Source organism: Talaromyces amestolkiae (genome assembly GCF_001896365.1).
Source record: "Talaromyces amestolkiae strain CIB chromosome Unknown scaffold9.1, whole genome shotgun sequence".
Lineage (NCBI taxonomy): Eukaryota > Fungi > Ascomycota > Eurotiomycetes > Eurotiales > Trichocomaceae > Talaromyces > Talaromyces amestolkiae.
In genome coordinates, this window is record NW_024468045.1 from 1420758 (window position 1) to 1447160 (window position 26403).

Sequence of the window (26403 nt, forward strand, 5' to 3'; positions counted from 1 at the left end):
TGCACGAGGAGGTAATCTGGAGACATTTTAAGGTGTCAAGTTGTATCTATCTCTAATATCGTACCTACGAAAATGCGATCAAAACGACGATTTACCACTTCAAGATATACATGACTCGTGTCATCTCGAAGTATTTCAGGTCAAAATTTTATCAAGCCTCTTCATAATGAATGAAATTCTCCATTAAGAAACCTCAAGTATCGAGTGCTCAGATGTCCTTTGGTTGAGTCTTAGCCCTAAATGAGCTAGGTTGACAAATGAGAATACATAACGTTACGCAATGCTGGGAATAGAAGTGCTTCATGGATTTGTCCTCCGCCACATTCAGATACATGCCGAAGTCATGACCAAGTGCTGACAGGTCACGACGCACGCGAGAGGTAAGGGCAACGAGGAACATGGCCGCTGCACAAGGCTTCCAACCTTCAAGAGGCTCTATTCAGAGAAGTATCGTCATTTTTCATAAATAACCGGGGTGCGCCGTGGCTTGAGGCGATGTAACTCTGAAACATCAAGCAATGCCCCGAATTTCCCATGAATGAGATTGTGGCCTCGGGAGCTAAAAGCTTACCCTCATTCTGGCTTCCAATGTGCCGAGTGGCTGATATTATTTAATGCATATTAGCATTTACCGACCTGTTGTACAATATACACAGAGTGGGAACGATACTCCGCAATTGCTGGGAGATCTACAGAAATCCCAAGGAATGCCTCAATGCTTGACAGTACCATGATTATTGCTATTTCCTTTGCACACACAGAATAGTCTTATGTCATGGTGCCAATGGTTCCTTCTTCAAGGAATGATTCAATGTGTAGTGCTGGGAACCGCAATCTCCGGTATGTGTCGACTTTCTATATCATATGCCAGGTTGATATAGAGCTTAATCTATATTGAGTGGCCGGGTAATTACTTTTGCATTATTTGTTCTCATAAAGAGATATACAGGAGGCTACTAAGTGAAGCCAAGACGGATAAACATGTCCTGGGTCAGAATGATTAACCCGACACGCGATGTCTTGTGACCCAGAATATGGTTTTATATAAGCTGTGCGTGACCCAGTAGATGACATATGGGAATCTCCAATCTTGGTAGAGCAAGTACTTAGATCGGTTGCAGTACACCTTCCTAATTTGGTCGCTAGAAGTAAACGCCAAAACACGATGCATATCAAAAGCATCATCCTAGCACTGAGCTGTGCCTCTGTCGCACTCGGACAATTGGCAGACACTACAGCCTATCCAATTGGTCCTCTGACTTCATCTAGCGACAAATGGGCAACAAAAATCTGTGATATCACAAAATATGGAGCCGTAGCCGATGGCGAAACCGACGCCGGTCCAGCTATTCTTGCTGCCTTCGAGGCGTGTGCTTCTGGTGGTGTAGTCAATATTCCTTTGGGAACATTTGCTATGGCTACTTGGGTTACATTAAGTGGTGGAACTGCATGGGCCATCAACCTGGAAGGAATTATTGTGCGAACCGGCACTGCTGGTGGAAACATGATCTACATTGAGCACAGTACCGATTTTGAAATCTATTCTTCCCGTGGCGTGGGTGCAATCCAAGGCTACGGGTACCAATTCCACGAACAAGGAGAATATGGTCCACGTCTCTTGCGTCTGTATGATGGTGAGTGGGCATTGATGGTAAAGAAAATGCGTCGACTAATAATCTACAGTAACGAATTTTGCCATCCATGACATTGCTCTTGTTGACTCCCCTGCTTTTCATTTAACTCTTGACACTTGCAACCAGGGAGAGGTGTACAACATGATCGTTAGGGGCGGCAACGAAGGCGGTCTTGATGGAATTGATTTGTGGGGATTTGATATCTGGGTGCACGATGTTGAAGTCACCAATAAGGATGAATGTGTCACTGTTAAAAACCCATCGAACCATATCCAGGTGGAGAATATTTACTGCAACTGGTCTGGTGGTTGTAGTATGGGCTCCTTGGGCAATGACACTAGTAAGTGGGTTAACGAAGTATGAACAGAAACCGACTGACATCGCCCTTCAAGATATCTCCAAGATCCTCTACAACAATATCTACACCGTCAATTCAAATCAAATGTTTATGTTCAAGTAGGTCTTACCTTGCATTCATGTGGGTTGGCACAGACTGACCTTCGTAATAGGAGTAATGGTGGATCGGGAGAAGGTATGCATTATCTAGTTGGATTACAATGCGAAAGAATTTTACTAATATCATCCTGGGACAGTCACCGAGGTCACACTCCAGAACTTCATTGGACATGAAAACGCATATTCGTTTTACATTAATGCATACTGGTCTGACCTGGCTAACCAAGGCGGAGCTGGCGTTCTCTACAATTCCATCACGGTCAATAACTGGAAAGGAACTTGTGCGAATGGCGCTACACGGCCTCCACTTTATGCCTTATGCCCTTCGACAAACCCTTGTACTAATATCATCATTGAGAACTTTGACATGTGGACGGAATCAGGCAGCACCGAGTATTACAAATGTGCTGATGCTTGGGGTTCAGGTTATTGTCTCCATGCAGGAACACAACACACGGAGTATGGTACTGTAACATCCACGGTCACCTCTGCACCTTCAGGATACTCGGCAACAACAATGCCTGGGCAGCTCACCGCCGGTTTAGGAATTACAACACCTATTGCCATCCCGACCGTTCCTAACTCATTTTACCCAGGTGCAACCCCAGCCACGGCCCGAGTTTACGGCAGCTAAACGAAGAACTGGGGAAATAAGTGATTCGACTTCGACTGCAGCTTTAAGAAGTCCCCGCTGGGCAGTGATGATCGATAGTCAATGAGAGTCTCATTAAGCTGCCACTAACAAAAGCATAGCATGATTATCCAGTATCTTACATACAGTCAATAGTAAGGCTTCTTGTATTTATCCTGACGTCATCTATGACAATTTTCCGTCCAGTAGGGAAGAGAGCTAAGCCTTACAAAATATCAAAAGGACATGCAATCACTTCACAAGGGGTCAAAAAGATGGCAAACGCCTTAACAAATGACCTATTCTCCAATCAAGCTTTATAATAGGACCACAACAATTGACGCAGCCACTATTAGAATAGCGACCAAGCTGACAGTCGGTATTCCTGGTACCCCTCCCGATGAATGAGATGGACTTGGCTGTTGTGCTGAGGTTGGAGACGTTATAGCGGGTGTAGATACCGGGATTGGAGACGACGGCGTAGCAACTGTACTGGATGGTGTGCTTGTAGTCACACTGCTTGCAGCTGTCAGACTGCCTGTTGACGTGGCAGTAGCGGCGCTGGCAACGAAGGAGCTGATAATTGATGAATAGGCTGATTGCTCTTGGAGAATATCGCTGACATAAGATGTTGGAACAGCTGAGAGCCACACTGGAAGCGAGTTGAGATTAATTCCGCCGTAGCCTGAGCAATACAGGGAGAGAGTCACAGATGATGGGAAAGATTCCATTGCCGAGGCGAATGCGGCATTCGCTGCTGAAAGAGTAGGGTTCTGGTTGAAACTATCTGCTGCAGACTCCAAGGCTTGATTCAAATCATCTGATTCTATTGCGTCAAGGTGATTCGTCTCCTCAAATAAAGGACATGACGAGCTTCTAGACCAATATTAGATACCCGTTTTTCTCACTTAGGAATTGCGCCTACCCGAAAGATTGCGTTCGTGTCTGCGCACTTGCTATGACAGCAACAAGCAATAGCTGGAGAAGAACCCAGATTTGATTTTTCATGTTGTGCTTTGTAAAATCTAAAGTCGAAAGGTAATTCGGCTAGAAGGGAATGGAAATATCTGAAAAACTATGCCGGAAAATGTCCGAAGAATATGATTCTCGGGTACTTGGATGATTAAGGAGCTTTCTTAGCTATGCTAAATACTACCTACCTGGTACTTGACGTGTAACTAGCTCTATTCTGCTACTACCTAGGACGTAGTAAGTAATCATGCGCCATGCGCGAAATCAACCATTCAAATCACATTTCATTTTGAAGCTAATTACGGGCGATTGAAGCCATGACATACAATTTAATGGTTCACGAACTTCATTGGCCATGAATGTTGGACTATCTGCCTCAGGCTCAACTAGCGCGTTCATGAGGCTTAAGACTGGACACGGATCAAGTCGCGTGGTTACATTCGGCGCGTTCCGGGGAGATAAAAGCGAGAAACAAAGACTCTCGGATTGATGTGCAATGTTTTCGTTAGGCAAGTTCAAGTTCATTCCAAACTAAATATTGAAAAGGACAGTAAGCCAAATTATGAAATTCAAGGTGCTCACCCGATGGGGACTTAGCAGACATGCTTTCGCATTACAGAGTCAAGGCCACCTTTAAACATTGATTAACACTTGCATCACGTCTGAATTGGACGTGGTAAACAGACTTTGCTGTACCCCTGCAGCGCTGTTGGTGGGTAAGTACCCTGCTAGGCTATCATGCGTCATTGGTGGGTTTCACTTTGGGTAGACGTTCTTTGTTTCCCAAACAATGCGGCGATTATTCTATCCTTACCGTTTAAAGTCAGGGCATTAAGCTGAATCCATTGAGGTAGATATATAGTACATTCTTTCATCTAATTTGAATACTACTAGGTGAAATGGTGTGTATGCGCCAAACTTTCACGTCTCTCATTCTCCCCTGAAAAAAACATTGTCTAGACGGCAGGTGGATATAGGTACACATCTTGAATTCTTTGCCTCTTTTAATCTAGGTTGCATGGATTTAACCGCAAGAGTATCACCACAGGAAATTCCATCGCTGCCACCACCTTCCCTTACCAATTGGTACATTTTCTGGGTCATTCTGTGCTTCCTCAAGAGCCTGGGCAATGGGAATATCTTTCAACGAGACATATTTCGTTCGGCGAAGAAGTTTGTAACCACCAAAAGCCACGAGTACTAAAGGGATGTCCCTGATTTGGAAAGGTGAATGTCAGAATGGTCAATCCTCAGATCGAGAGAAGGTAACTTACAGATAGCTTGATACAAAGCTGGAAGGTGCCCAATTTCCGGCTGTAAAGACAGTGAAGCCTCCTGTCAAAAGAATGATTATACATGATATAAGTGCGAACCATGACCCATAAGCTGGGAAGAATGTCAACTAACAACTCGACAGTATATTAGAAGCAATTAACAGCTTGGAAAGACTTACGTGTCCACGAGTTGTGCCAGGGCAATGCATGCGGGGAAAAGCCCTGTGTTTTCAGTGCTTGAATCAGACGGATATGGTTCAAAGAGATCGTAATCCAGCTGATTAGGACGCCAGCGGCGGTCAAATCGACCAACCAGTAGAAGACGGTAAGGGCATCATTAGATACACACATGTACGCTAAGAAAGAAAAGGCGACCTGCAAGGCCACGCACATATAAGGTGTTCCATATCGCGTAGTCCGAAGGAAGACTTTGGGTGCATGGCCCTTCACTGCAAGCCCATACAAGGTGCGGGTTCCTGAGAGGATAGCTTGATTTGACGAAGACCATGCAGATGTCAGGACTACCGCATTGACAATAGAAGGTATAGCTTTGATACCGGCATCACTAGCTGCAATGACGAAGGGACTCTGAGCAGCTGTTCCGGAATAATTACTGAGTCGATCGTCGTCACTGGAAACAAGCATTCCGACAATTAGGATAGCAAGAACGTAGAAGATGGTAACCCGGGCAAAGACACGTTTGCAGGCCTTGGGAATATTGTGGCGCGGGTTCTGCGTCTCTGCAGCGGCCATAGCAAGGGACTCGACTCCGGCAAACGAATAGACTGCGTTAGACATGACGGCCCAGAAGCCTAAAAACCTTCCCCATGAGCCTTCAGCAATATACTCGACAAACGGGCCCGGCGTCTTCCAGTAATGAAAGCCCAGCCTGGGTTGTCCGGGAACACCGCCCAAGTCAATGACGAGACCCATGATCACGATGCCAATGACGAGCAAGATTTTGAGTATGGCAAAGAAAAATTCGACCTCGCCGTAGACACCTATGAAGATGACCGCGACCAAAATGGAGAGGACAATGAAGATGGTTACCCAAACTGCCGGATTGATTGTATCATTCCAGTACTGGATAAGCACAACCGCCGCCGAGATTTCGCTGGGAACCGACAAAAAATTTCCATACACAATGTTCCATCCTATAGCAAAAGCTAGAGCTGGATCCACGAGTGTCTCGGAGTGTCGTACAAAAGATCCGGTAACAGGGAAGAGGGCAGTAACTTCTCCCAAGGCAAACTGAACGGCACAAACGATAACGCCGACAAATGAATAACCCAGAAGCGCTCCCAATGGTCCTCCAGTTGCAATGGAGCTACCTAGCCCAAGAAAAAGACCTGTTCCCTTCAGGGAGATTATATTTTAGCAATTTAGAGCAGTGAAGGAATTGATTTGACTATTACATACGATAGCTCCGGCAATAGCGATCATCTGCACATGTCGTTGCTTCAGTCCTCTGGCCAAGTCGTTCCGTTCATGCTCATCGACAAATCGCACATCTTCGTTATAAATGCGTCGCGATGCAACAACTGATGTGTCCGCGTGTGCTGGGTCCTTGACATCGTCGAACACCGCCATTCTGGCGGTTGTCCGGTGTCCGTAAATTGTTTGTAGTGAGAGATGAGGTCTTGGGGGTGCCTTGCTGGGAGTGGAAGGAAGACAATTGAATCGATATTGTAATTGGGAGGGCGATAAGAGGTGGATTAGTATGAAGAAACGTTACATCTCGTCGTCTATGGAGCTAATAATAACGAAAATCACGCCATTATCGATCCCGCTTGTAGTTTCTTTCTCTGGCTACCGCTGGATCTATCCCGATGAAATTTCCTCCAATTCTTAATCTAATTGATTTTTTGCATCTGATACCCGAACTGTAATATAGTAAAGGGCCAATGCAAGACCAATAGAGACCGTGCTATCATGGAGCTATCCACAAATATCAGCCACCAATGAGACTAACCCTCTCCGTCTTACGAATGCTTTTCACATCCACCCATTCCTCATCATCGTGGAGACCCATGCCTGTCGGTCTGAAGATGACTATCGGTACTTCATTGACAGCAAGCAATCCTGCTTCGCACCAGAATCGGAGTCCCTTATGCTCCACGGAGTCCACAAAGTATGACCAAACTCTCAAAGGGGTGCACCACATCAAGGCAATAGGCCGACCGCGGGGAAAGTACTCAACAGCCTTTGAATGTGATGTACGGCTCAACTCTGGAATTTTCGCTAACCCACTCTCTATTTTCCCGGTAGTTAATTGCGCGTCTTATGCGGCACAATGCGAAGCTCAATCTGAAGATGGCAAGAACCTAGAAATGTGGAAAGCTCATCACCACCTTTTACTAATCCACGTTGTGCCGAGGCTTGATTAGAAAATCGTCAAATCGGAAGGATTTACTGTACTTGCGTAAAGCATTTTAGCAACAAACAGCCATTAAGCATGCTTGTATTGTACGCGTAGCCACAATCGCATGTGTTCATTTAGGCGTTTTCACCCCGTGGTATTATTCCAAGCTTGTTCTAAACTGGATGGGATATAAATGCTGTGTTTGGCGATATCACTGATGTTTCTTCTCGATAAATACAAAAAGCTTCGCATTGAACCAAGTTATTTCTCTTGACACAGCTCCAATACTCAAAAAGACAGCCCGAGCAATGAGAGTATCGCTGTGAACTTGCCCTACGCGTGCAATTCTAGACGAGCGAGATACATTAGAATGGTGCACTTTTACAAGTGAACCTCAAAATATTTTACGTTGGGAGACCATGGATTGTCTCAGGGATCTCAACCTCGGATAGGATTGCGATATCTGTAAGGAAAGTCGCTATGTTAAGGGAGATTATAAGACGGTGCACGGTCAGAATACCATTCCTGCCCTAACCCTGCGGCGGGGAATCGCAACGTGGAATTAGGAGAATGAGTCATAGAACGAGAATTTGGTTTTGTTTCCATGTTCACTTGTTTTCGCAATGTCGAACAGTATTGATACATCGTCGAGGTGCTTCTGGCGACTCCTGGGCTATTTATTTTGAAGCGAGACCTTGAAGCAGTCAGTCAATTGAAGAATTGAATCGGTCATTTCAACATCAGTCGCAGGTTCGGATCAAATGTCTTCGATAACGAAAAAGCAATTCTACGGCACCAACTCTCCATGGGAACTGAGCATTGGTCATTATCGAGCAGTTCGCCACGGCCAATTAATTTACGTCTCTGGGTCTACCGCAGCCGACCCTAAGTCAGCCCCCGACGCACCACAAGTTCTTTTCCCAGGCGATGCCAGACGGCAGGCACGTTATACACTCGAACAGATCATAGACGCTGTTCGAGCCTTAGGCGGTCGAGGTGCTGAGAGCATTGTGCGAACCAAAATGTACGTCCAGCGACAGGAAGATTGTTCTCCCGTAGCGGAGGTTTTCAGGGATATTCTTGGAAGACAGAATGGTGGCGAAATCGGTACGGCTGCGACTATGGTGATAGTGGGCGGTTTCTGCGATCCACATATGCTCGTGGAGATTGAATGTGATGCAGTCGCGGATGCTGAATGACGAAACTCTCCGCCAGAACCTTTAGTCTTGAGCTACCATATGAGAGATGTCAGATTTTGGTCAGAGAACGCTTGAGAGAAACCAATTCCATATCGGAAATGGCCTGGCTCTGAACTGTGCTCTAGAAGCAATGATGTACTGCTTAATGTAGTTTTCTCCCATACAGTCACTGAAACTATTCAATCAACCAGATATTCGTTGAACCACTCATCTGATACACTTTGCGCATCGGCCAGATTATCTGACCGATCGACAGGCAATATAGCGCGCCTTAATGACTGCATTGTAGCGAGATCAAACCCCCAGTCGCCAATCCACTGCTTCATTTGTGAACCTTGCTTGAAATGACGCACCAAATGGTCCACACGTTCGTTCCATGTGACAAATGTTTCGGCACAGAACCCACACCGACTATTCAGTATCGTATGTCGACTACGACGTAGATTCAGAGCCTGACCGGGCCATTTATGGCAGCCGTGGAACTTTTTCAAATGTTGCAACAAGTGGTCTTTACGAGCAAAGACCCTCTCTCCAAGTGGCCGTTCTGCACACGATTCGAAATCGTGAGATGCGATATGTTCTTGAGAAGGCAGCTCGATGCCACAGTAATTACATTGCTGGTGAAGAGAATCGAATTTCCACACGGTTGAATCTTGTGGCTGGCAGACCCACATATCAAGTTGAACATGAATGGAAACTTCATGGCGACACCAATCGGACTTTCTTTTAAAGGAGCTCGTGCAGAATGTACACTGATACCTCATTAAACCGCATTTACTTGGGGATCTCGAGATTGACAGTCCTGTACCAGGGACTGAGCCGAGGCCATGTTCCGCTGATTGACTGTCGGTAGACAGAAACGTCTCGAACGAGGAGATAGACTCGTTCGAATCCGAGTACGTAGTAGATGATGCGAATGTGGAAGTAGAGCGGCTATCAAAGGAGTTGTGCGGTCTATATTGATCGATAGCTTGGTCGTTGAACGCAATATTCGAGGCTCCTGGCTGTGATGTCGCAGCCTGCATGACCAGATCTAGAGGCGCGTGGTCATCCTCTGGGGGAGAACTACGCCATCGCTGGAAGGGTGTCATGTCAGAGAGTAATGATTTAGGCATTGGCGAGCCCGATCGAGTCATACTAGACTTGCGACTCTTGTCAAGAACTCTCTGCCGCCTCCGCGCATTGATGAACCAGTTTTGTATCTGTGTCTTCGTAAGACCCGTCTCATGCGCCAGTTCTTGTTTGTCTTCCTCGGATGGATAAGGGTGATCCGAATGGGCAAAAAACCATTGTCGTAGGGCTTTCGTATGGCCTTTCATGCGAGAGCTTGTTCTTTTTGGGAGTAGACAGCCTTGTTCCGCTAGTGGCTGGGTTTTCCACGCATCTTCTGGGCTTCCCATCAATTTTGAAGAGGATTGCATGAGTCCGCCGGCGGATGCAGTTGCCTCTGTGATACCATGAAGCCCACCGACAACCGGGTAGTTTGTCTCAAAGTCCGAAGGGTGCCTTTTTGTTTTGTCTGCCAAGCTGCAACTCCTAAACAAGGCGACGCAGCTGGAGCATGCGGCGATCGGGTTGGGGTTTGCTTTCGTCGTACGAATGATCAGGCATTGTAAGCGATGCTTTCGACAGTAATCGCATGGCACGGGGGGCCGATAGGAGTTAGTTCGTGGATCAAGAACGTGATCATGTAGAACATCTTCAATTTCTGCGATCGCTTCTCCTTGCTTGCTGACTAGTTTTGGATGAGCTTCTGAGCGCAGTGGATTCGGGACGGAGTAAGGACTTTGCGGTGGTGAAAATGTGCTAGCAATGTCAGCTGTCATCACAGGCACTATTCCATGTTCCGGCGCGGTATGAATCGAAAACCATCCATTAGTACCATCGCTCTCCAGTGCAACCGCATCATCGGACGATACCGAAAGAGTCTGAGTCCAATCAAATGTTTCCAGGTCGAAGAAGGCGGACGAATGCCCGGACGCCATCGTGGCCTTGGATCATGCCTGCCTGGCTCAGAGAAGACCTCGGGATGTCGTGAAGATTAGTTGGAAGCGAAGGACGACCAAGAAACGGAGAAGATTCCTGAGGCAGGTGACCTGTCACGCTACATATTTTAGTCCGAATCGAGGAGGGCTCGCTGCCGAGATCGGTCGGCCTGCGCTAATCCTATTTGGCCTGCGTACGTCAGTTTGGCAGTTGTATCTAACCCTAACATAGCCCTAGAATAACATGGCCTGAGTGGCTGGAATAGGAAACACAGCCCAGAATTACATACTACCAATCGGTATCTTCGGTCACTCGGCTTCGACAATAGATGAGGTAGATTAACAGTTGGCAATTCACGTCACAAAGAACGTGCCTACCTAGGCAGGTAGAAGCCTGAATGGATATACGTATATATTCAAGGACTACAAAACGGTGGCAATGACATGGCTCCATTCGTCCTCAAATGAGATACCTAGGTAATCTCTCGACTACCTACACAATATTTCGTATTCTGATGCAACCTGAAATCGATGAGCATTGTAATAAATGCTGGACTCAATCGTTCCAGTTTTCGTGCAGAGTTGCAATATCAATTTTCCCAACCTCTCTAAGATAGCTTGTCAAGGCAGCATTGCCACCGGTTCTCTCCCGCTCAGTCCATCCATTGCCAAAGTACTCAAACCGATTTCTTTTCCCTTCTTCCGATCGTTCAAAGACAAAGTCCTCCCAACGTGGCTCTCGACTGATATCAAATCGGTGATGGCCAGTGCCAGGCCATGAGACCAACGGCCGGGATTTACCAAACCCACTTTTCCACCAACCATCGCAATCATCGCCTATCACTTTGTCGTCAAAATACCCTGTGATAATCTCGTTGAAGTCATCCGTCGCCTCCTGCGATGGGTATATGGCCCGGTACCCCTGGCTCTGAACCTTGCGAATAACCTTGGAAATATACGTCGCAGAGATTTCTGTTTGAAGAGGAAATGTCCCTCCCTGGCCGTTGGTATTTGCCTTTGGCTTATTAGTACCATGAGTTTGTGTTACGAATATCTGGTTTTACTGACCTGAGTAACTGCAAAGTAATTCGGAATGTTAGGAGCCATGACGCCAAAGTATGTCTCTGGATAGCCGATTGGGCCATCGTCGGCCCAGAGCTTGCTCAGGTCTACCCCATTCTTCCCGATTGTTGGGAATAAGGGGCGAAACCCATTTTCAAACCCAGTCGCAACAATGATAATGTCGACAGGCCTCTCTATTCCGTCGTCAGTTACGAGTCCCGTTGCTGTGGCATGTGTGATTCTGGTGTTATCCACGTAGTCCACCTTTGAATTCCGGATCGCATCTATGTATCCTGCGGAAGGAATTGGTCGTTTACATCCAGGTGCAAAGTCGGGGACGAGACGATCGAACCAGGACTTATCTCCACCAAGTCGAGTCAATAATTCCTCCTCATACTTTTGCCGTATCTGTTCGTTTTCCTTACTACCGGAAATCGTGCCCTCGTATCTTCCGTGGAAATACCGCTCTATTTCCCGGCGATATTCCAAATATGCTTGGGGATCTTTATCAAATCTTCTTTTCTCCTCATCAGTATAGATGTGTGCTCCGGGCAAATCAATTTTGGCAGACACGAGATTAGGATTGAATGATGAAACGGTCCACTGCCGGGACCTGACATAGTGATCAATATGCGCGGTGTCCTCTAGTATGTTGACGAGAATCTGTTGTCCGCTAGCACCGTTGCCTATCACCGCTACGCGTTTACCTTTGAGCTTGTTCGTGAGGTCCTCTGTCCACTCCGCAGTGTGAACCACAGTACCTTGATAAACAGTTTTGAGGCCTGGTATTTTCGGATATTTGGGAACATTCAGTCTCCCCGCGGCCAAAATAAAGAAATCTGATGTTTCAGTGAAGATCTCTCCTGTGGCGAGATTTTGGACTTTCACAATCCATTGCTTGACGTCGTCCGACCAGATAGCAGACAGAACCTCATGTTTAAAATTCAGATGTTCTTCAACTCCAAAGTCTTTTGCAAGCCTATCGTAGTACTGTTGTATCTCATCTCCAGACGAATAATACTCGGACCAGTGCGTATTTGGAGCGAACGTGAGTTCTACCAAGTTGCAGTTAGATCAGAGAAAACCAAACGCTCATACGAGAACTAAATTTAGTCAAAGGGTCCTTACGATAACTGTGAGACGGAATGTCACAACGCACACCAGGGTAGCGATTCTGTGCCCAAGTACCACCCTTAGATGCCATTAGATCGTCTTAGTGTCTATCAATCGGGAGTCAATACTCACAACGGCATTTTGCTTCTCAAAGACCTTGTAAGTCAAATTGGCGACTTTTCGAGGTAGTAATATGGATGCAGCAATGCCAGCGATTCCTGCACCAACAATGATCACCTGCCTCTCGGTCAGTCACCACACTCTTAAAGATCTAGATATCCAAATGTTGTTTCACCTTGACTGGAGGAGCTAAATCAAAAGGCCGATCTCTCGGTCTCCATAGCTTTTCCGTTGATTCCTTCAATGCACCGCCCTCTGGAGCTATGGATGGCGGTGCTATAGTCTTTTGTATTTGATTCAGTCTTTCGAGAGCTCGTGCCATCGTGTCGATCTAATTCCAAGTCAAATGATGCGTCGTGTTTAGCTTCGCCGATATAGATTATGCTAGTTTCAATCTTTAGTTTTGCGCTTATAGAGTGAAAGCAAATTCAAGAAAACAAAACAATGAAAAGAAAGGCGAACATGATCAAAAATCTAAGACTCGGACCTCTTCCCGAGTCTAAGGAAATATTATGCAGCATCCCACTATACAAAATCACGCAATGTACAGCAAGCAGCATGATCCATTTTTAGTCTGAATGGCGTCTTTCATTAAATGAATATTTTAAAGTATGGTAATATTGACAAGCAATTGACTAAGTTGTTCTGCACCGTACAGTTGATAATTGATACTCTGTTGAGTCAAAATAACCCATTCGCGGCGCCGCAAAATCAGCGGACCAGCACGATCTCAACGACTCAGATTATGTACTCGCATGACGCAATAGTGGTCGCTATTGATGAAAATATATCGTAACTATCAGCGAAAGCGTTTCTATGGGTGGTAGTACCTACGTGGGTTAGGCATTGGCAGGTTCACTCGGCCTTTCAGTCATGTATAGATAAAGTAACAGACTTTTCAAAAAATAGGATATCTGTTGCCTGTTCCCAAAGTGGTAGTTGCCTAAAAATTCACCAGATACATATTTGACAGTCTGATCTCCAGGTGATTGAATCGATGCACTTGAACTCCGCGATACCCGAGTATCAATCAAGATTTGATAAGCTCCTAGGGAATGACAAAAATCCTATCTAACATCCTGAAGACCAGTAGATACCTACTACCTATACCAACATTGGTAAAGGTACGAAGGCATTGTCAACAAATTTTTCTTTAAAAGGATAGCTCAGGATAGTTCTTGTTTCACTGTCGTTGTTTCCACCACAGCAGCGGACTTCGGGCCTCTCTCTTGATTGACGACTTCCCCTACGACTTCTTCATTGGCGAATACGGTCTTGGGTTGATCTTGCCTGCGCTTTCGTTTCTCTAACACGAGAATTAACACAACATTTAGCACATATGCGAAACTAATAACCACGGCCTGGCATGAATCAATGTTAGTCCCTTGAAAGTCTTATAGGAGGGGATTGAAAACTCATTCTTACCCATATGTAACCGCCTAGGAAGCGAGGACCTTTGGATACGGGCCATGCTACCAATGGAACTACCAGACTGGTGACTTCACCCAAGCAATTGTAAGTTGCTAAAGTGATGGCGCGCAGCTCGAGATCGCCGGCCAGTGTTTCAGCGGTCCATGCGATCAGGATTGGTAATACTCCTTCGGCCCAGCCAATAGCGATAAACGCAAAGAATTTCAGACCGTTGGGTATGTTCCAAATTGCAAGAAGCAGATTTGCAAAAACTGCCAAGGAAGCTGAGAACATAATCGGTTCCCATCGCTTGCCTCGGAGGTCAGTATAATAAGCGTTGACCAATGCCGATACAGCAGCTACCGCATTAGTTATGGTTCCAATATCGTCAACGAGCGGAATAGAATAACGGTCCGGTTGAGATTTGAGCCATAGAATAAAAGGAGTTCCAAGGGGATAGATGGCGTTGCATAGAAGAAGCAAGCAGAAAACAAACACATAGAACTCCCATGTCGATGCCACTCTTTTAAACAGAGCACGGTTGATTCCGGTTGAAGGTTTGAATCCCTCTTCTTCTAAGCGCTTTTTGGCGAGTGCCTTCTCTTCACTTGTTAGCCATCTTGATTTTGTCCTTTCCGGTACATCAGGGAAGAACGCGAAACCGCTATATTAGGCATGACACCGTTAGCAATGCTCAATTATTGATACAGGACGACCTATCACGGTACATACATAAAGGCCACGGGAATCGTTATAATCGTACAAATGACGAAAAGCCACCTAAAAGGTTACGCAGTTAGATCATCGCCGAGAATTTGCTCCGCCCAAAGGGGGAGCCCATGGCGAGTGTGACTCTACCTCCAGCCTTGTAGCCCCGCTGTACCGTTCAGGTTGGTGTATGCCGCGGCTTGTAAGTAGCCAGCAAACATTTGTCCGATGGGGTTCGATATCCAAAACAATGCGTTCCTCCTACCTAATTCCTCCTTGCGATACCACCTTGCAGGGTCGTTAGCGGTAGATTCATTCCAGGGAGAAGGTTTTCCTCACGAGTTGATGATATGGACCAGGCCTACATAGCAGGAGGTCGCGCTGAGACCGACGAAGAATCGCATGACGACAAGTTGTTCATAATTTTGAACGAAGGCGGTACCAAGAGTGAAAAGACCCCAAAATACCTCGGCAGCCGGAAGGTAATACTGAGACCTTGCAGTAAATTTGGACGTTAGTTTCAGATGCCTGACTAGGATATGGACATGTACTTACGGGTATCTGGTGATAAAAAGGTTGCTCGGAATCTGAAAAACGACATATCCAGTTTCATCTAGAGATAATCAGTATGCTGGAAGTGATATAGTATGTTCTGTTCATACAGGCAGCGTTTATGTAGTTCAATCTATTACCGAATAGATTAAGATCTTCTTCCATGCCAGATACATATGCATTTGCTGTGATGCAATGAGTGATAGTGCTACACCTTCACAATTTAGCTAGCACTTACTCAATGCACTTATGTCGAGGTACTTGGTGAAGAAAGCAAGGCATGCATAAACGAGAACAAGAAGATCAATTTTGAATATGAGGATCTTTTCCTCAGTCGTGATGCCCTTTGGGTACCAGTGGACGGCATCGCCAATACGAATGAAGAAGCTCTTCATCATGAGATACAAAGCGAAATTGTTGATAGTTTCAAAATTTAGTATACCAGTAAAGTGTCAAACGCACTGGATTCTATATACTACTTGGAACTCGAGTTGTTGTAGGCTATGTATGGAATTCTGGCATGTTATTACCCGAATAGGCATAAAATTGGGACTCATCGGACACCAGTCCGGCATCAATGACGGCTGCTGATGTGAGGAGCACGCAATATTCCTTAGTGTGCGCGCTTGAAAGATAATGTTTGTACATGTGGAGTTTCTGACATGTTGATCTACGTATACCAAGCAAGATGCACAAAAAAACGAGTCAGTTGGTCACGGACTTTCGGTTGTATGGCGCGGATAAGCCTTTTGACGGCCGATGTCGTGACCAGCACGCCAATTTGGGAATCGATTGCCTCAGTATAGCAACAGGCGCTAACATAGATTATATATGATTAGAATGATAAGTATTTTGATACTTGCAACGCATAAGTAGAGCTGATTGTCAAATGCCTCTCTATTGCATCGCTGTCCATTCTACAATACAAGACAATTAAAAAAATGACTGCCCCTACAGAAATCCGTAAGAAGAAGAGAATTCATCTCAATGGATTCGACATGTTTACTGTCAGTCATTTGTCATTCGGACAATGGCGGAACCCCAAAGACCGGTCGAAAACAAAGCGCCGGGATCTATCATACTGGACCGACCTAGCAAAGACACTGGAAAAAGGGGAATTCACGGCACTGTTTCTCGCAGATACATATGGAATATACGACACCTACAAAGGGAGCGCCGAGCCAGCCATTCGATATGGCACTCAAGTACCAATGGGCGATCCTTCCATTGTAAACCTTTCTATCTAGTATACTATTCACCCAAAGGCTAACTTAGTGAAGCCAGTCACCGCAATGGCATCTGTAACCAAGAATCTATCGTTTGCAATTACTACTTCTACGTCTTATGAGGCACCGTATGTTGTTGCAAAGCGTTTTTCAACCTTGGATCATTTGACCCAGGGTCGCTTCGGATGGAATATTGTGACCTCTTGGAAGGCATCTGCATCGAAAGCTGTCAGTCTCAACACTTTAATCCTTGCTCTTTTTCGTGGTACGATGCTAAATCTGCATAGCTGGGACTCCCTCTCGTCGAGCACGATAAACGCTATGAAATTGCCGACGAATATTTGCGAGTATTATATAAGTGGGTTCGGTTCTTGGGATATTTCATTATGTAGCCTTTCGCTAATGAGTCCATCTTAGACTTTGGGAAGGGAGTTGGGCAAATGATGCTCTGAAAGAAGATGTAGAGACAGCTGAATATGCTAATCCGGATCGTATCAAGTACGTGCATCACCATGGAGATAATTTCAATATTGATGGGATACATATTTTGGACCCATCTCCACAGAGAACACCATTCCTTTTTCAAGCCGGGACTTCCACTGCTGGTGTTGCCTTCGGTTCTACCCACGCCGAAGCAATTTTTGTTGCAGGTATTAGTCCAGAGGCCGTGGCTCCTAAAGTTAAATTGATTCGCGAGGAGGCTGCTAAGAAAGGTCGTGATCCAAGTTCAATAAAGGTATTCCCCGTGATCACTCCAATCATTGGCCGGACAGAAGACGAGGCCAAAGCGAAGTACAAAGAGGCATTGGAATATGCCAACCACGAGGCGGGTCTTGCGTTCTGGTCTGGAGGTAGTGGCATTGATCTGAGCCAATTTGATCTGGATCAGGAGATCAAGTCAACCGATGTCCATGTGGATGCCCGGGTGCATACGGCATTAAGTCAACTTCAGAACACCAGCCCTGATATTCCGGCATGGACACCACGAAATATTGGGAAATGGATAGCCCTCGGTGGAAACGGACCTATTCCTGTTGGAACGCCGGAAAAAGTAGCGGATGTTCTGGAAGAATGGGTGAATGTGGCAGACGTGGATGGTTTCAATATCGGTTATATCATATCCCCAGGCTCATTTGAAGATGTGACTGAATTACTCGTGCCAGAATTAAGGAAAAGGGGGCTGTATGACCCTTTACCAGGAAAAACTCTAAGGGAAAAAATATATGGAGAAGGACAGAAGTCTTTGAGAGATGACCATACCGGCAGTCAATACAAGTACGATGTATATGATGGGAAGTGAAGCCAATGTTCGAGTTTCCATTTTCATCCAACCAGGTCTTACTTTAAATGATATCTGTGACCTCTCACATTTCAATCATAATCGTAACACAAGGAAGAGATAAGGTCATTGATATATACGTTCTTCTTAAAATAGGCGCGTTAGTAAAGCACGACAATCTTACCTAAAATGGAGTATCACAATTTGGATGAACGGAAGCAATGTTTCAACTGTAACAAGTGTAGAAGGTAAAACTTCGGGGCCAGGCTATTATGCGATAGGAGCAACCATCGACATGATTATCATGCCAATGTAACATTAATGGAAGCTTCCTCGGTCCCCTAATCATAACACCGGTACTACTTTGCTCTACTTGAGAGGATGGGGGCCACGGTAAGATTCCGCGAGCCCCGGATCAGCGAATACGTGATACTCACACGAACAAGAAGTGTATGAAGAGACTGGCAATGGAATGGATGTTACTTAACTTGCGCCTCTTATCAAAGATAACATACAAGTCTTACAAATCAAAGTCACCATTGATGTTTCAGAGTAGTTCATGATCATCATACTCTGGTCAAAAGCCAAGTACTTTCCCTTGAAGATAGAGTATTGTAATTTGATTTGAAAATTTGAGGGTGTTTATTTCGTCAATTTGAAGAAAAAAATGTAACCTAACCGTGGTTGTGTCAACTTTCTTGCCTTCAACGACTTCTACTACCAAGCGGTCGAGTTTATCTACTGCACACTAATTGAAAGATGTGGAAATTTTTGCGGCTCSTCAGCATTAATAACGATGCTACCATATAACTTGCCAAGCATATGACTTTATTCCTTTCGTCGTAACTAGACCAGGGACGGAAAGATCTATGAAGAGGCTATGGGTCCAAGGCCTAGTCATTGCTATCTTTGGAAACATTCAATTCGGACTAATTAATGATCTTCAACGTACGAGCAACAAGCAAAGGTGCTTACATGTCCCATTTGTAGAATTCTTCATTTATAATAGCGTCGCTACCAAGAAAAGTGCCAAGGCTGGTATGGAGTGACATCGCTACAGTATCGATGTTCCTGATGACCGTCACTTAATCCAAGCAATAGAGATGTAACATGACCTTGAACGGTACAACGAGAGTGTTTTTCAAACTTTTGTATAAGGTCGCGCAACATAGAAAAATGCAGCCCATTTCCCACTCTTGATGACTCTGGAATGTCATGTATATAAGCCAACTGGTTGCCACGTCTCAGTCCTCGATCACAAGCACCTACCTAGGTAGTACCAAATCACCTAAACATGAACTTCATTTAGTTTGTTTCACTCATTGCTTTATTAGTTTGCCATAGTCCTTTGAAATATATAGCTTCGAAAAAATACAACTTCTTGATAGAAGGCGGTTTAGATCTCGTGATGTTCCCCACGATAAGCGGAGCAAAGCTCCTGGCTTTGTCGGCATGTCTTTTTAACTCGGTAATAGGAGCAACTAGATTTGGTAATTCATCAAGCCCTTTTATTCCGGGTAGATATCTTGTCGAGTTTGAGGATAACACCTCCGTAAGTCTCGGAATATCTTTGTTTCGATTCAGGACGGGCCTACTGACCATGTGTTGCCAGACCTCTTATTCATTCTTTTCGACACTTGCCGACAACTCTATCGCAGCTACACCACTCATAACTCTGGACTATTCCTTGTTCAAAGGCGCTTCCTTTAGTCTAGGGAGTGACATTAATGAAAAAGCGACTTTACAGACAATATTGTCTTTGCCTTCTGTGAAGAGTGTGTATCCAGTCCGCGCCTACTCAATCCCAGAAATATCTGGTTTCATACCACGCGAATCTCGTACACTGTCTGCAACTATTGATTCCAAATTGTCGGACACCACTCCGGACACATTTAGCCCACATGTTATGACCGGGGTAGACAAGCTACGAGCCGAAGGCTTTCTCGGTGATGGCATCAAGGTTGCAATTATCGACACGGGAATCGATTACAACCACCCTGCTCTAGGTGGATGCTTTGGAAATGGCTGCAAGGTCGCTTTTGGAACCGATCTTGTCGGTGATGACTATACCGGAACTAATGCCCCTGTACCCAGCGATGATCCCATGGACTGTGTCGGTCATGGCACCCATGTCGCGGGAATTATTGCCGCCGATTCTGTTGCCCCAGAGTTCACGGGAGTTGCTCCAAATGTGACTCTTGGAATATACCGCGTCTTTGGTTGCGCCGGTAGTACCAGCGATGATGTTTTGATTCAGGCATATTTGATGGCTTATGAGGCTGGAGCCAATATAATCACCGCTTCAGTTGGAGGCAACTCAGGTTGGAGCGAAGAGCCCTGGGCTGTGGTTGTATCTCGAATTGTAGAAGCCGGGATTCCTTGTACAGTCGCTGTTGGTAACGACGGCGGAACCGGTGTTTTTGTTGCATCTGCTGCGGCTACTGGAAACGGGGTCACTGCAGTAGCATCCGTGGACAACGTCGTGACGCCGGTCCTGGTGAAGAATGCCACATGGTCCGCTAACAACTCAGCGGCTCGGACATTTGGGTGGATTCCGTATATTCCTGCCGATATCGCAAACGGTACCTACTTGCTTTACGATATTCTCAACGGCAGTAATGATACCTCGCTTCCCTGCAATAACAACTTCACTCTTCCTGATATCACTGGCAAAATTGCCCTGATACCCTATGATACTTATTGTACTGACGGCTCTGGTATGGTCAAGATAGTTACAGATGCTAATGGTAAGTACATAATGTGGTATTCTGCCAGGGCTGGTCAAATATACCCCATTAACGGCACAGGATATGGGATTGACTCGTTCGGGATGGTGACTACCGACCTTGCAACGCAATGGATCGAGGCCATGGCTGGAGGATCTCAAGTATCAGTCGATATGATAACTCCAGTTTACGAGAACTTTTCGGTAGAAAACACTGTTAATAATGTGACTGGTGGATATCTCAGCTACTTCAGTAGCTGGGGGCCAACATTTGAGGTTGATGTCAAGCCGCAATTTGCCGCACCTGGCGGTTCTATTCTGTCCACATATCCACTGGCGCTCGGTGGATATATGGTTGATACTGGTACATCTATGGCGACTCCATTTGTTGCAGGCTCTATCGCTCTTCTTATCGAAGCACGTGGGAATTCCGACCCAGCCACAATCAATAATATTCTATCAGCGAGCGCTGACCCCAAAGCATTCAATGATGGCGAGTCTACTTACTCATACCTTGCCCCGGTTGCACAGCAAGGAGGTGGGCTCTTGAATGTCTATAATGCGGCACATGCAGTAGGGGTTTTGAACGTCTCCAGCATATCTTTCAACGACACAGCAAATTTCGTGAAATCTGCGTGGTTCGAAATCACAAACACCGGCAATGAAAGTGTTACTTATGCCATCAGTTATTCTTCCAGTGGAACCGTTTACACATTGCCTTCTGATGGAGACCCAGTGCCTTCAACATTTAGCGTTGGGTCTCCACCTGAGATTGTCACGTCTAGTGCGCAACTGTCTCTGCATCCCGATACTGTAACGGTCGGTGCGGGAGACTCTGCTTCTGTAGAGGTAATAGCGTCTCTCCCAACGGACTTGACCTCATCTCGTATACCTGTTTACAGCGGCTATATTACTCTAAATGGGTCCAATGATGAGTCACTTTCTCTTCCTTACATGGGAGTGGCATCAAGTCTCAAGGACGCCGTGATATTCGACAGCGCGGACAATATGACCTACTTATCTCGGTACTTGAATGTCTCTGCTGTACCGGACGGGTTTGCATTCACTCTTCCACCTCAAAACAGCACCGACGAAGAGAAAGAGCAGTACGACATTCCTGTTCCGGTCTCACTTGATTCATTTGGCACGAGAGTTCTTCGTGTTGATTTAGTCCCTGCTCAACCTGATGGCACAGTGAACACCACTCAAGTTCTTGGGGTGGATATAGCCGGTTCGATTGTGAACTTTCCAGCCTATGAACAAGGAAGAGGTTCGTGGCATGTTTTCTGGTACGGTCAACTGAGTGATGGCACTTTCGCACCCCCCGGAGACTACTATTTTCTCTTCCGCGCGCTAAAGATCTTTGGCGATGAAAGTTCGGCAGATGATTACGAGTCTGTCAAAAGTGTGTCGTTCTCTCTTACCTATGCTTCATAAATCACAACCAATATTTCGACATAGTCTCAGCACCCGACCATGTGCTATGGGATAAACAGATCAACGTGTAAATAGCTTGATATATGAAACGCAAATCACTATAAATATCTATGAATCTACCTAGACTTAGCACCTGCAATCGTTTCCTCAGTAGTCGCCGCGTTCTCCCATCAAAGGGAGCAGTTTAGCGAGTTTACCGATGCTTCCGATCTGGCATTCATGAAAAATCTGTGTTCGCTCTACTGAGGAAAAGCACAGGCATACATTACGAGACCTGAAACTTATTCGACAGTTCTAAGTGCATACCTGAATTGAATTAGTTGCTTAATTATAAACGGAGATCATCGCAGTCGCTACATTCTCCACGGATTTTAAATGCCATGATAGCTGTAAACCATATGAGCAGTCACAATAAATGAGAAACTACAGGTCCTCCACTCTTTGCGCTATAGGTATTGAATAACCGCGCGCTTTTTGATTACTCCTACAAGAACTTTTACCAATAGCTCACTTCTTTTTGACTCTGTCTCAAATGACGATGCAGCTATTTTAGAATACCAACAATGCAATCTGACACACTAAAGAGCTTGCCAACTAGCCCTAACCCTTTTACGCCTGATATTATCTCTGTACACTTTCTATATGGCGTGTACCAAATTATCGATGAGTATTCTTAGTGGGAACAATGACCACGATCAGGAAATGAAAGCATACTTTTATTTCAACCAACAAATGCAACTTTTACTAACAAATCTCAGCCCCTATACTATAAGCCCTGACAAGAATGAAAGCCAGCAGACAGTAACGCAGACAGTAACGCAGACTTATCATGACTGCAAATCAGTGAAAAATGGCTTCTCTCCCTTAGTGTATTTCGCAGGCCAATGTTGCTCTCAGATGCTCAATTAAATAGATTGGTATGCCCACAAACTAAGCAAGATAGAGCCAGAGAGAATATTCAACAGTCAGATATATGCAAAGGATTTAGAGGAAATCAATCATTTCGGGCAACGTGCAAAGATGAATACCATCAGTACAGCGCCACTACTTTCGAAAAGCCAGCTCAAATCAGCCACTAGAATTATCTCTTCTTATTCCTCATTGCAGGAGGAGAAAGGCTATGTTATCTATTACATACACCTATCTTCCAAGGATAGAAAGCTTGATGGGAACGCGAGCGACAACAGACATCATCATCCTTATAATCTGATAGCCGATATCTAGATAAAAAGATAGTAGTCGTGACCTAATCGACATGACTATTAATCATGCAAACAAATCTCTTAGCGAGTCTTTTAGCACCGAGTGGTATTTCGATCAGCCAATTCTTTAGGAAAGGGGTGAATGCTCAGTAGATCTTGAGTTGGGAGCTGATCGCATCCTTGCTGACCATATCGTGAGGAGAAGCTTCGACCAGAACTATGAATATAAGTACACCGAAGTAGTACTACATGGATAATTATTCGAACCATGGATATTTTGTCGTTGGTTTGCAAATTTGGTGAGAAACCAGCATTTTCCAAAGAGCTCAGTCGTACTACTATATATTTCGCATAAAGAGTCAGACTCCTTACACAGTCATTGTTATTATATACTTAAATGCATAAATGCTTGTGAAATAAGATAGGACGTTGCCGAAAGATGTGATCGAGTAGAATACCTGGGTATTTGCTTCCATTCAACGCTAAATCAGATACTACCTAGTCGATATAATCCTTCCTATATCTGGTTATGTTTGGTTGTAGTTGCATTGCGAGTCTGTATGATAAGCAGGCTACATAGAAACATGGAAGAAGACTAGCATGGTGAACTACGATATCTACCAGAGCGCTGTGGCCTCCTCCTAATCTAGTATCTTCCAAAGTCTTATCATTCTCACTTGATATTGGTGAACGGTCGCAAGAAATTGCCTTTCTTTCTCAGAAATGATACCATCATCCAAGCTTTGAATCGTTGAACTTGTGCGGGGTTGGGGGTGATCACATCGAAAATAAGCTACCTGACGTGCTCTACTGCAACACAATGACAAAGCGCACTTCTGTCGGCTGAACCAGATATGTTCTATAATGGTGACGATATCAAGGCCGTCAAGCACCTCATAACTTTCTTCCTTGTAGCTCTGTGGTGCGTCGCCGTTCCGAATTACCGATTTTGGATTATTTGAGTGCAAACGCCATTGTCGCGGCCCTTGGTGGCATACGAATTATGGATTATATTACTTGCCGATATAACCGGCATGGTTAGCACGGCCCTTCCTGCGTGTTCCTTGCCAACTGGAGCCATGCAAGCCGCACTTGTTTAGCACATGAAATGCAGAAAGTAATAAGCTATAAAGCTCGAATTCTCATTCCAATCTCACGCAATTTCTAGACAGGAGCATGCAATTTCATTCATCCTAATCGAATTAAAACTGCGCAGAAGATATTTTCTCAGTCACCGGAAGGTGTGCTTGCTATTATCCTTGGAATAAACCCGGAAGAGAGGCAACAGGTATCTAGACAATCAATTTCTGTATCCGGGTATGGATGAGGGGTATAAATTGATAGACATATATATGTATAAACGCGCCGTTCTTCTTTTGAAACCTTGGATAGTTTATATTCATATTCAATAGTACTTTCACATCAATTTACACAGGTTTCTCTTATCACATTGTCAAGAGTGCGAGTGCTGGAACTGGGCAGAAATAATCAATATGGCACCCTCCATTGCTGAGATATCCGAGAAACAGGAAGTTTCGTCCATTACTGTACCTGTGAAGGCTACGACTGGATCCGAAGAGACTGCGCCTAAAGTCAGGAGAATAATTGAAGAAGAAGGAGAAGGAAAGACTCCTGCTAGCGTGAGTGTCTTTTCGCTGACGTCACTGACAAATAACTCGACGCGATCCTGATTCAATTCACAGTATCCTAACTACCTTCCGACCTGGGACCACGGGGAAAAGTATCCGCCGCTAGAACCTTTTGTCCACGTAGAACATGGTCTCGATGCAGATCCGGCGTTCAAGGACCTGCTACCTGAAGGCTCTACTATCCAGAAGCTTACTCCTACCATTGGATCTGAAGTTCATGGCGTCCAATTAAGCAAGCTGTCAGCTGCAGGCAAAGACCAGCTAGCACTTCTTGTGGCGCAACGGAAGGTTGTCGCTTTCCGGGACCAAGACCTCGCAGATATTCCTATTGAAGATGCTCTGGAATTTGGTGGCTATTTTGGGCGCCATCACATTCATCCCACTAGCGGTGCCCCTGAAGGACATCCCGAGCTTCACATCGTGTATAGAAATGGATCAGACGGCGAGGTGGAGGCTTACTTTGCCGGCCGCAACAGTAGTGTGCAGTGGCACTCTGACGTCTCATATGAGCAACAGCCACCTGGGACAACTTTCCTCTATATCCTTGACTCCCCAGAAGTCGGCGGTGACACTGCATTTGTGAACCAGGTTGAGGCGTATAACCGCCTCTCTCCAGCTCTTCAAGAGAGACTGCACGGATTGACAGCTTTGCATTCTGGTTTTGAACAAGCAGAATTCAGCAAAAGTCGCGGAGGTGTTGTAAGGCGCGAGCCAGTTTCAAACGAGCACCCTCTTGTCCGTACGCACCCAGCAACCGGCGAGAAGGCTTTGTACGTCAATGGCGGCTGTAAGTGACTCCAAGATCGAGTTTTGGTTTGTATGGTCTGACATTCTTCAAGTCACTCGAAGTATTGTTGGACTCAAGAAGGAAGAAAGTGAAGCCTTGTTGGCATTTCTGTTGAATCATATCAGCCGCGGAATTGATTATCAGGCTCGCGTCCGATGGGCACCTAAGACGGTTGTTGTATGGGATGTAAGTCGAGACATCAAACATCATATCATATCAGAGATCATGAACTAAAATAATGACACAGAATCGAGTAACTGCACACTCGGCTATTTTTGACTGGACTACAGGCGAACGTCGCCATTTGGCACGGATTACACCTCAGGCAGAGCGGCCGTATGAAACACCCTATAAAGCATGAACGATGATCTGGTGTGGGAAATAAGAAATTGAAATTCTAATGACTTGGATGAAACCTGCGTTACAACATGCTATGATATATACGGATTCCCACGAAGACTTATGAGTTTCCCAATACATGGTCCAGGTACAGATTGAGCTGTACTCAATTATAAACGTGTCAGAACTACGTACTATCTGCACCTAATTATATATTCATACCCCCAGTAGTCTGAAAATAAGTATGTACGTAGCTAATAGTACTACACATACCCCCGTGT

At 45.3% G+C, this 26403-nt stretch overlaps 7 protein-coding genes across 7 annotated transcripts; 4 read left to right on the plus strand and 3 right to left on the minus strand.

Annotated features, from left to right (window-relative positions):
• Nucleotides 1-1165: 1165 nt before the first annotated feature.
• BHQ10_005470 (uncharacterized protein) lies at nucleotides 1166-2724 on the plus strand (the record flags this gene model as incomplete). Its single annotated transcript, XM_040877950.1, has 5 exons — nucleotides 1166-1634; nucleotides 1684-1974; nucleotides 2027-2090; nucleotides 2144-2166; nucleotides 2228-2724. The coding sequence occupies 5 exons, from the start codon at nucleotides 1166-1168 to the stop codon at nucleotides 2722-2724; spliced, it is 1344 nt and encodes a 447-aa protein (XP_040733974.1).
• A 2008-nt stretch (nucleotides 2725-4732) lies between these two features.
• On the minus strand, nucleotides 4733-6557 carry BHQ10_005471 (uncharacterized protein; the record flags this gene model as incomplete). Its single annotated transcript, XM_040877951.1, has 5 exons — nucleotides 4733-4893; nucleotides 4968-5007; nucleotides 5067-5095; nucleotides 5147-6323; nucleotides 6387-6557. The coding sequence occupies 5 exons, from the start codon at nucleotides 6555-6557 to the stop codon at nucleotides 4733-4735; spliced, it is 1578 nt and encodes a 525-aa protein (XP_040733975.1).
• A 1533-nt stretch (nucleotides 6558-8090) lies between these two features.
• BHQ10_005472 (uncharacterized protein) lies at nucleotides 8091-8528 on the plus strand (the record flags this gene model as incomplete). Its single annotated transcript, XM_040877952.1, has 1 exon — nucleotides 8091-8528. The coding sequence occupies one exon, from the start codon at nucleotides 8091-8093 to the stop codon at nucleotides 8526-8528; it is 438 nt and encodes a 145-aa protein (XP_040733976.1).
• A 179-nt stretch (nucleotides 8529-8707) lies between these two features.
• BHQ10_005473 (uncharacterized protein) lies at nucleotides 8708-10513 on the minus strand (the record flags this gene model as incomplete). Its single annotated transcript, XM_040877953.1, has 1 exon — nucleotides 8708-10513. One exon carries the CDS (start codon nucleotides 10511-10513, stop codon nucleotides 8708-8710), a length of 1806 nt encoding a protein of 601 aa, XP_040733977.1.
• Nucleotides 10514-11069: 556 nt separating this feature from the next.
• Nucleotides 11070-15873, minus strand: BHQ10_005474 (uncharacterized protein; the record flags this gene model as incomplete). Its single annotated transcript, XM_040877954.1, has 13 exons — nucleotides 11070-11528; nucleotides 11582-12630; nucleotides 12704-12767; nucleotides 12821-12925; nucleotides 12984-13139; nucleotides 14059-14169; nucleotides 14234-14882; nucleotides 14951-14998; nucleotides 15077-15214; nucleotides 15266-15421; nucleotides 15482-15539; nucleotides 15589-15663; nucleotides 15717-15873. The coding sequence occupies 13 exons, from the start codon at nucleotides 15871-15873 to the stop codon at nucleotides 11070-11072; spliced, it is 3225 nt and encodes a 1074-aa protein (XP_040733978.1).
• An 897-nt stretch (nucleotides 15874-16770) lies between these two features.
• On the plus strand, nucleotides 16771-22145 carry BHQ10_005475 (uncharacterized protein; the record flags this gene model as incomplete). Its single annotated transcript, XM_040877955.1, has 6 exons — nucleotides 16771-16932; nucleotides 16992-17062; nucleotides 17122-17813; nucleotides 19459-19535; nucleotides 19596-20730; nucleotides 20791-22145. 6 exons carry the CDS (start codon nucleotides 16771-16773, stop codon nucleotides 22143-22145), a joined length of 3492 nt encoding a protein of 1163 aa, XP_040733979.1.
• Nucleotides 22146-24840: 2695 nt separating this feature from the next.
• Nucleotides 24841-26144, plus strand: BHQ10_005476 (uncharacterized protein; the record flags this gene model as incomplete). The annotated part of the gene is made up of 4 exons (XM_040877956.1): nucleotides 24841-24987; nucleotides 25051-25783; nucleotides 25836-25969; nucleotides 26031-26144. 4 exons carry the CDS (start codon nucleotides 24841-24843, stop codon nucleotides 26142-26144), a joined length of 1128 nt encoding a protein of 375 aa, XP_040733980.1.
• Nucleotides 26145-26403: the final 259 nt, after the last annotated feature.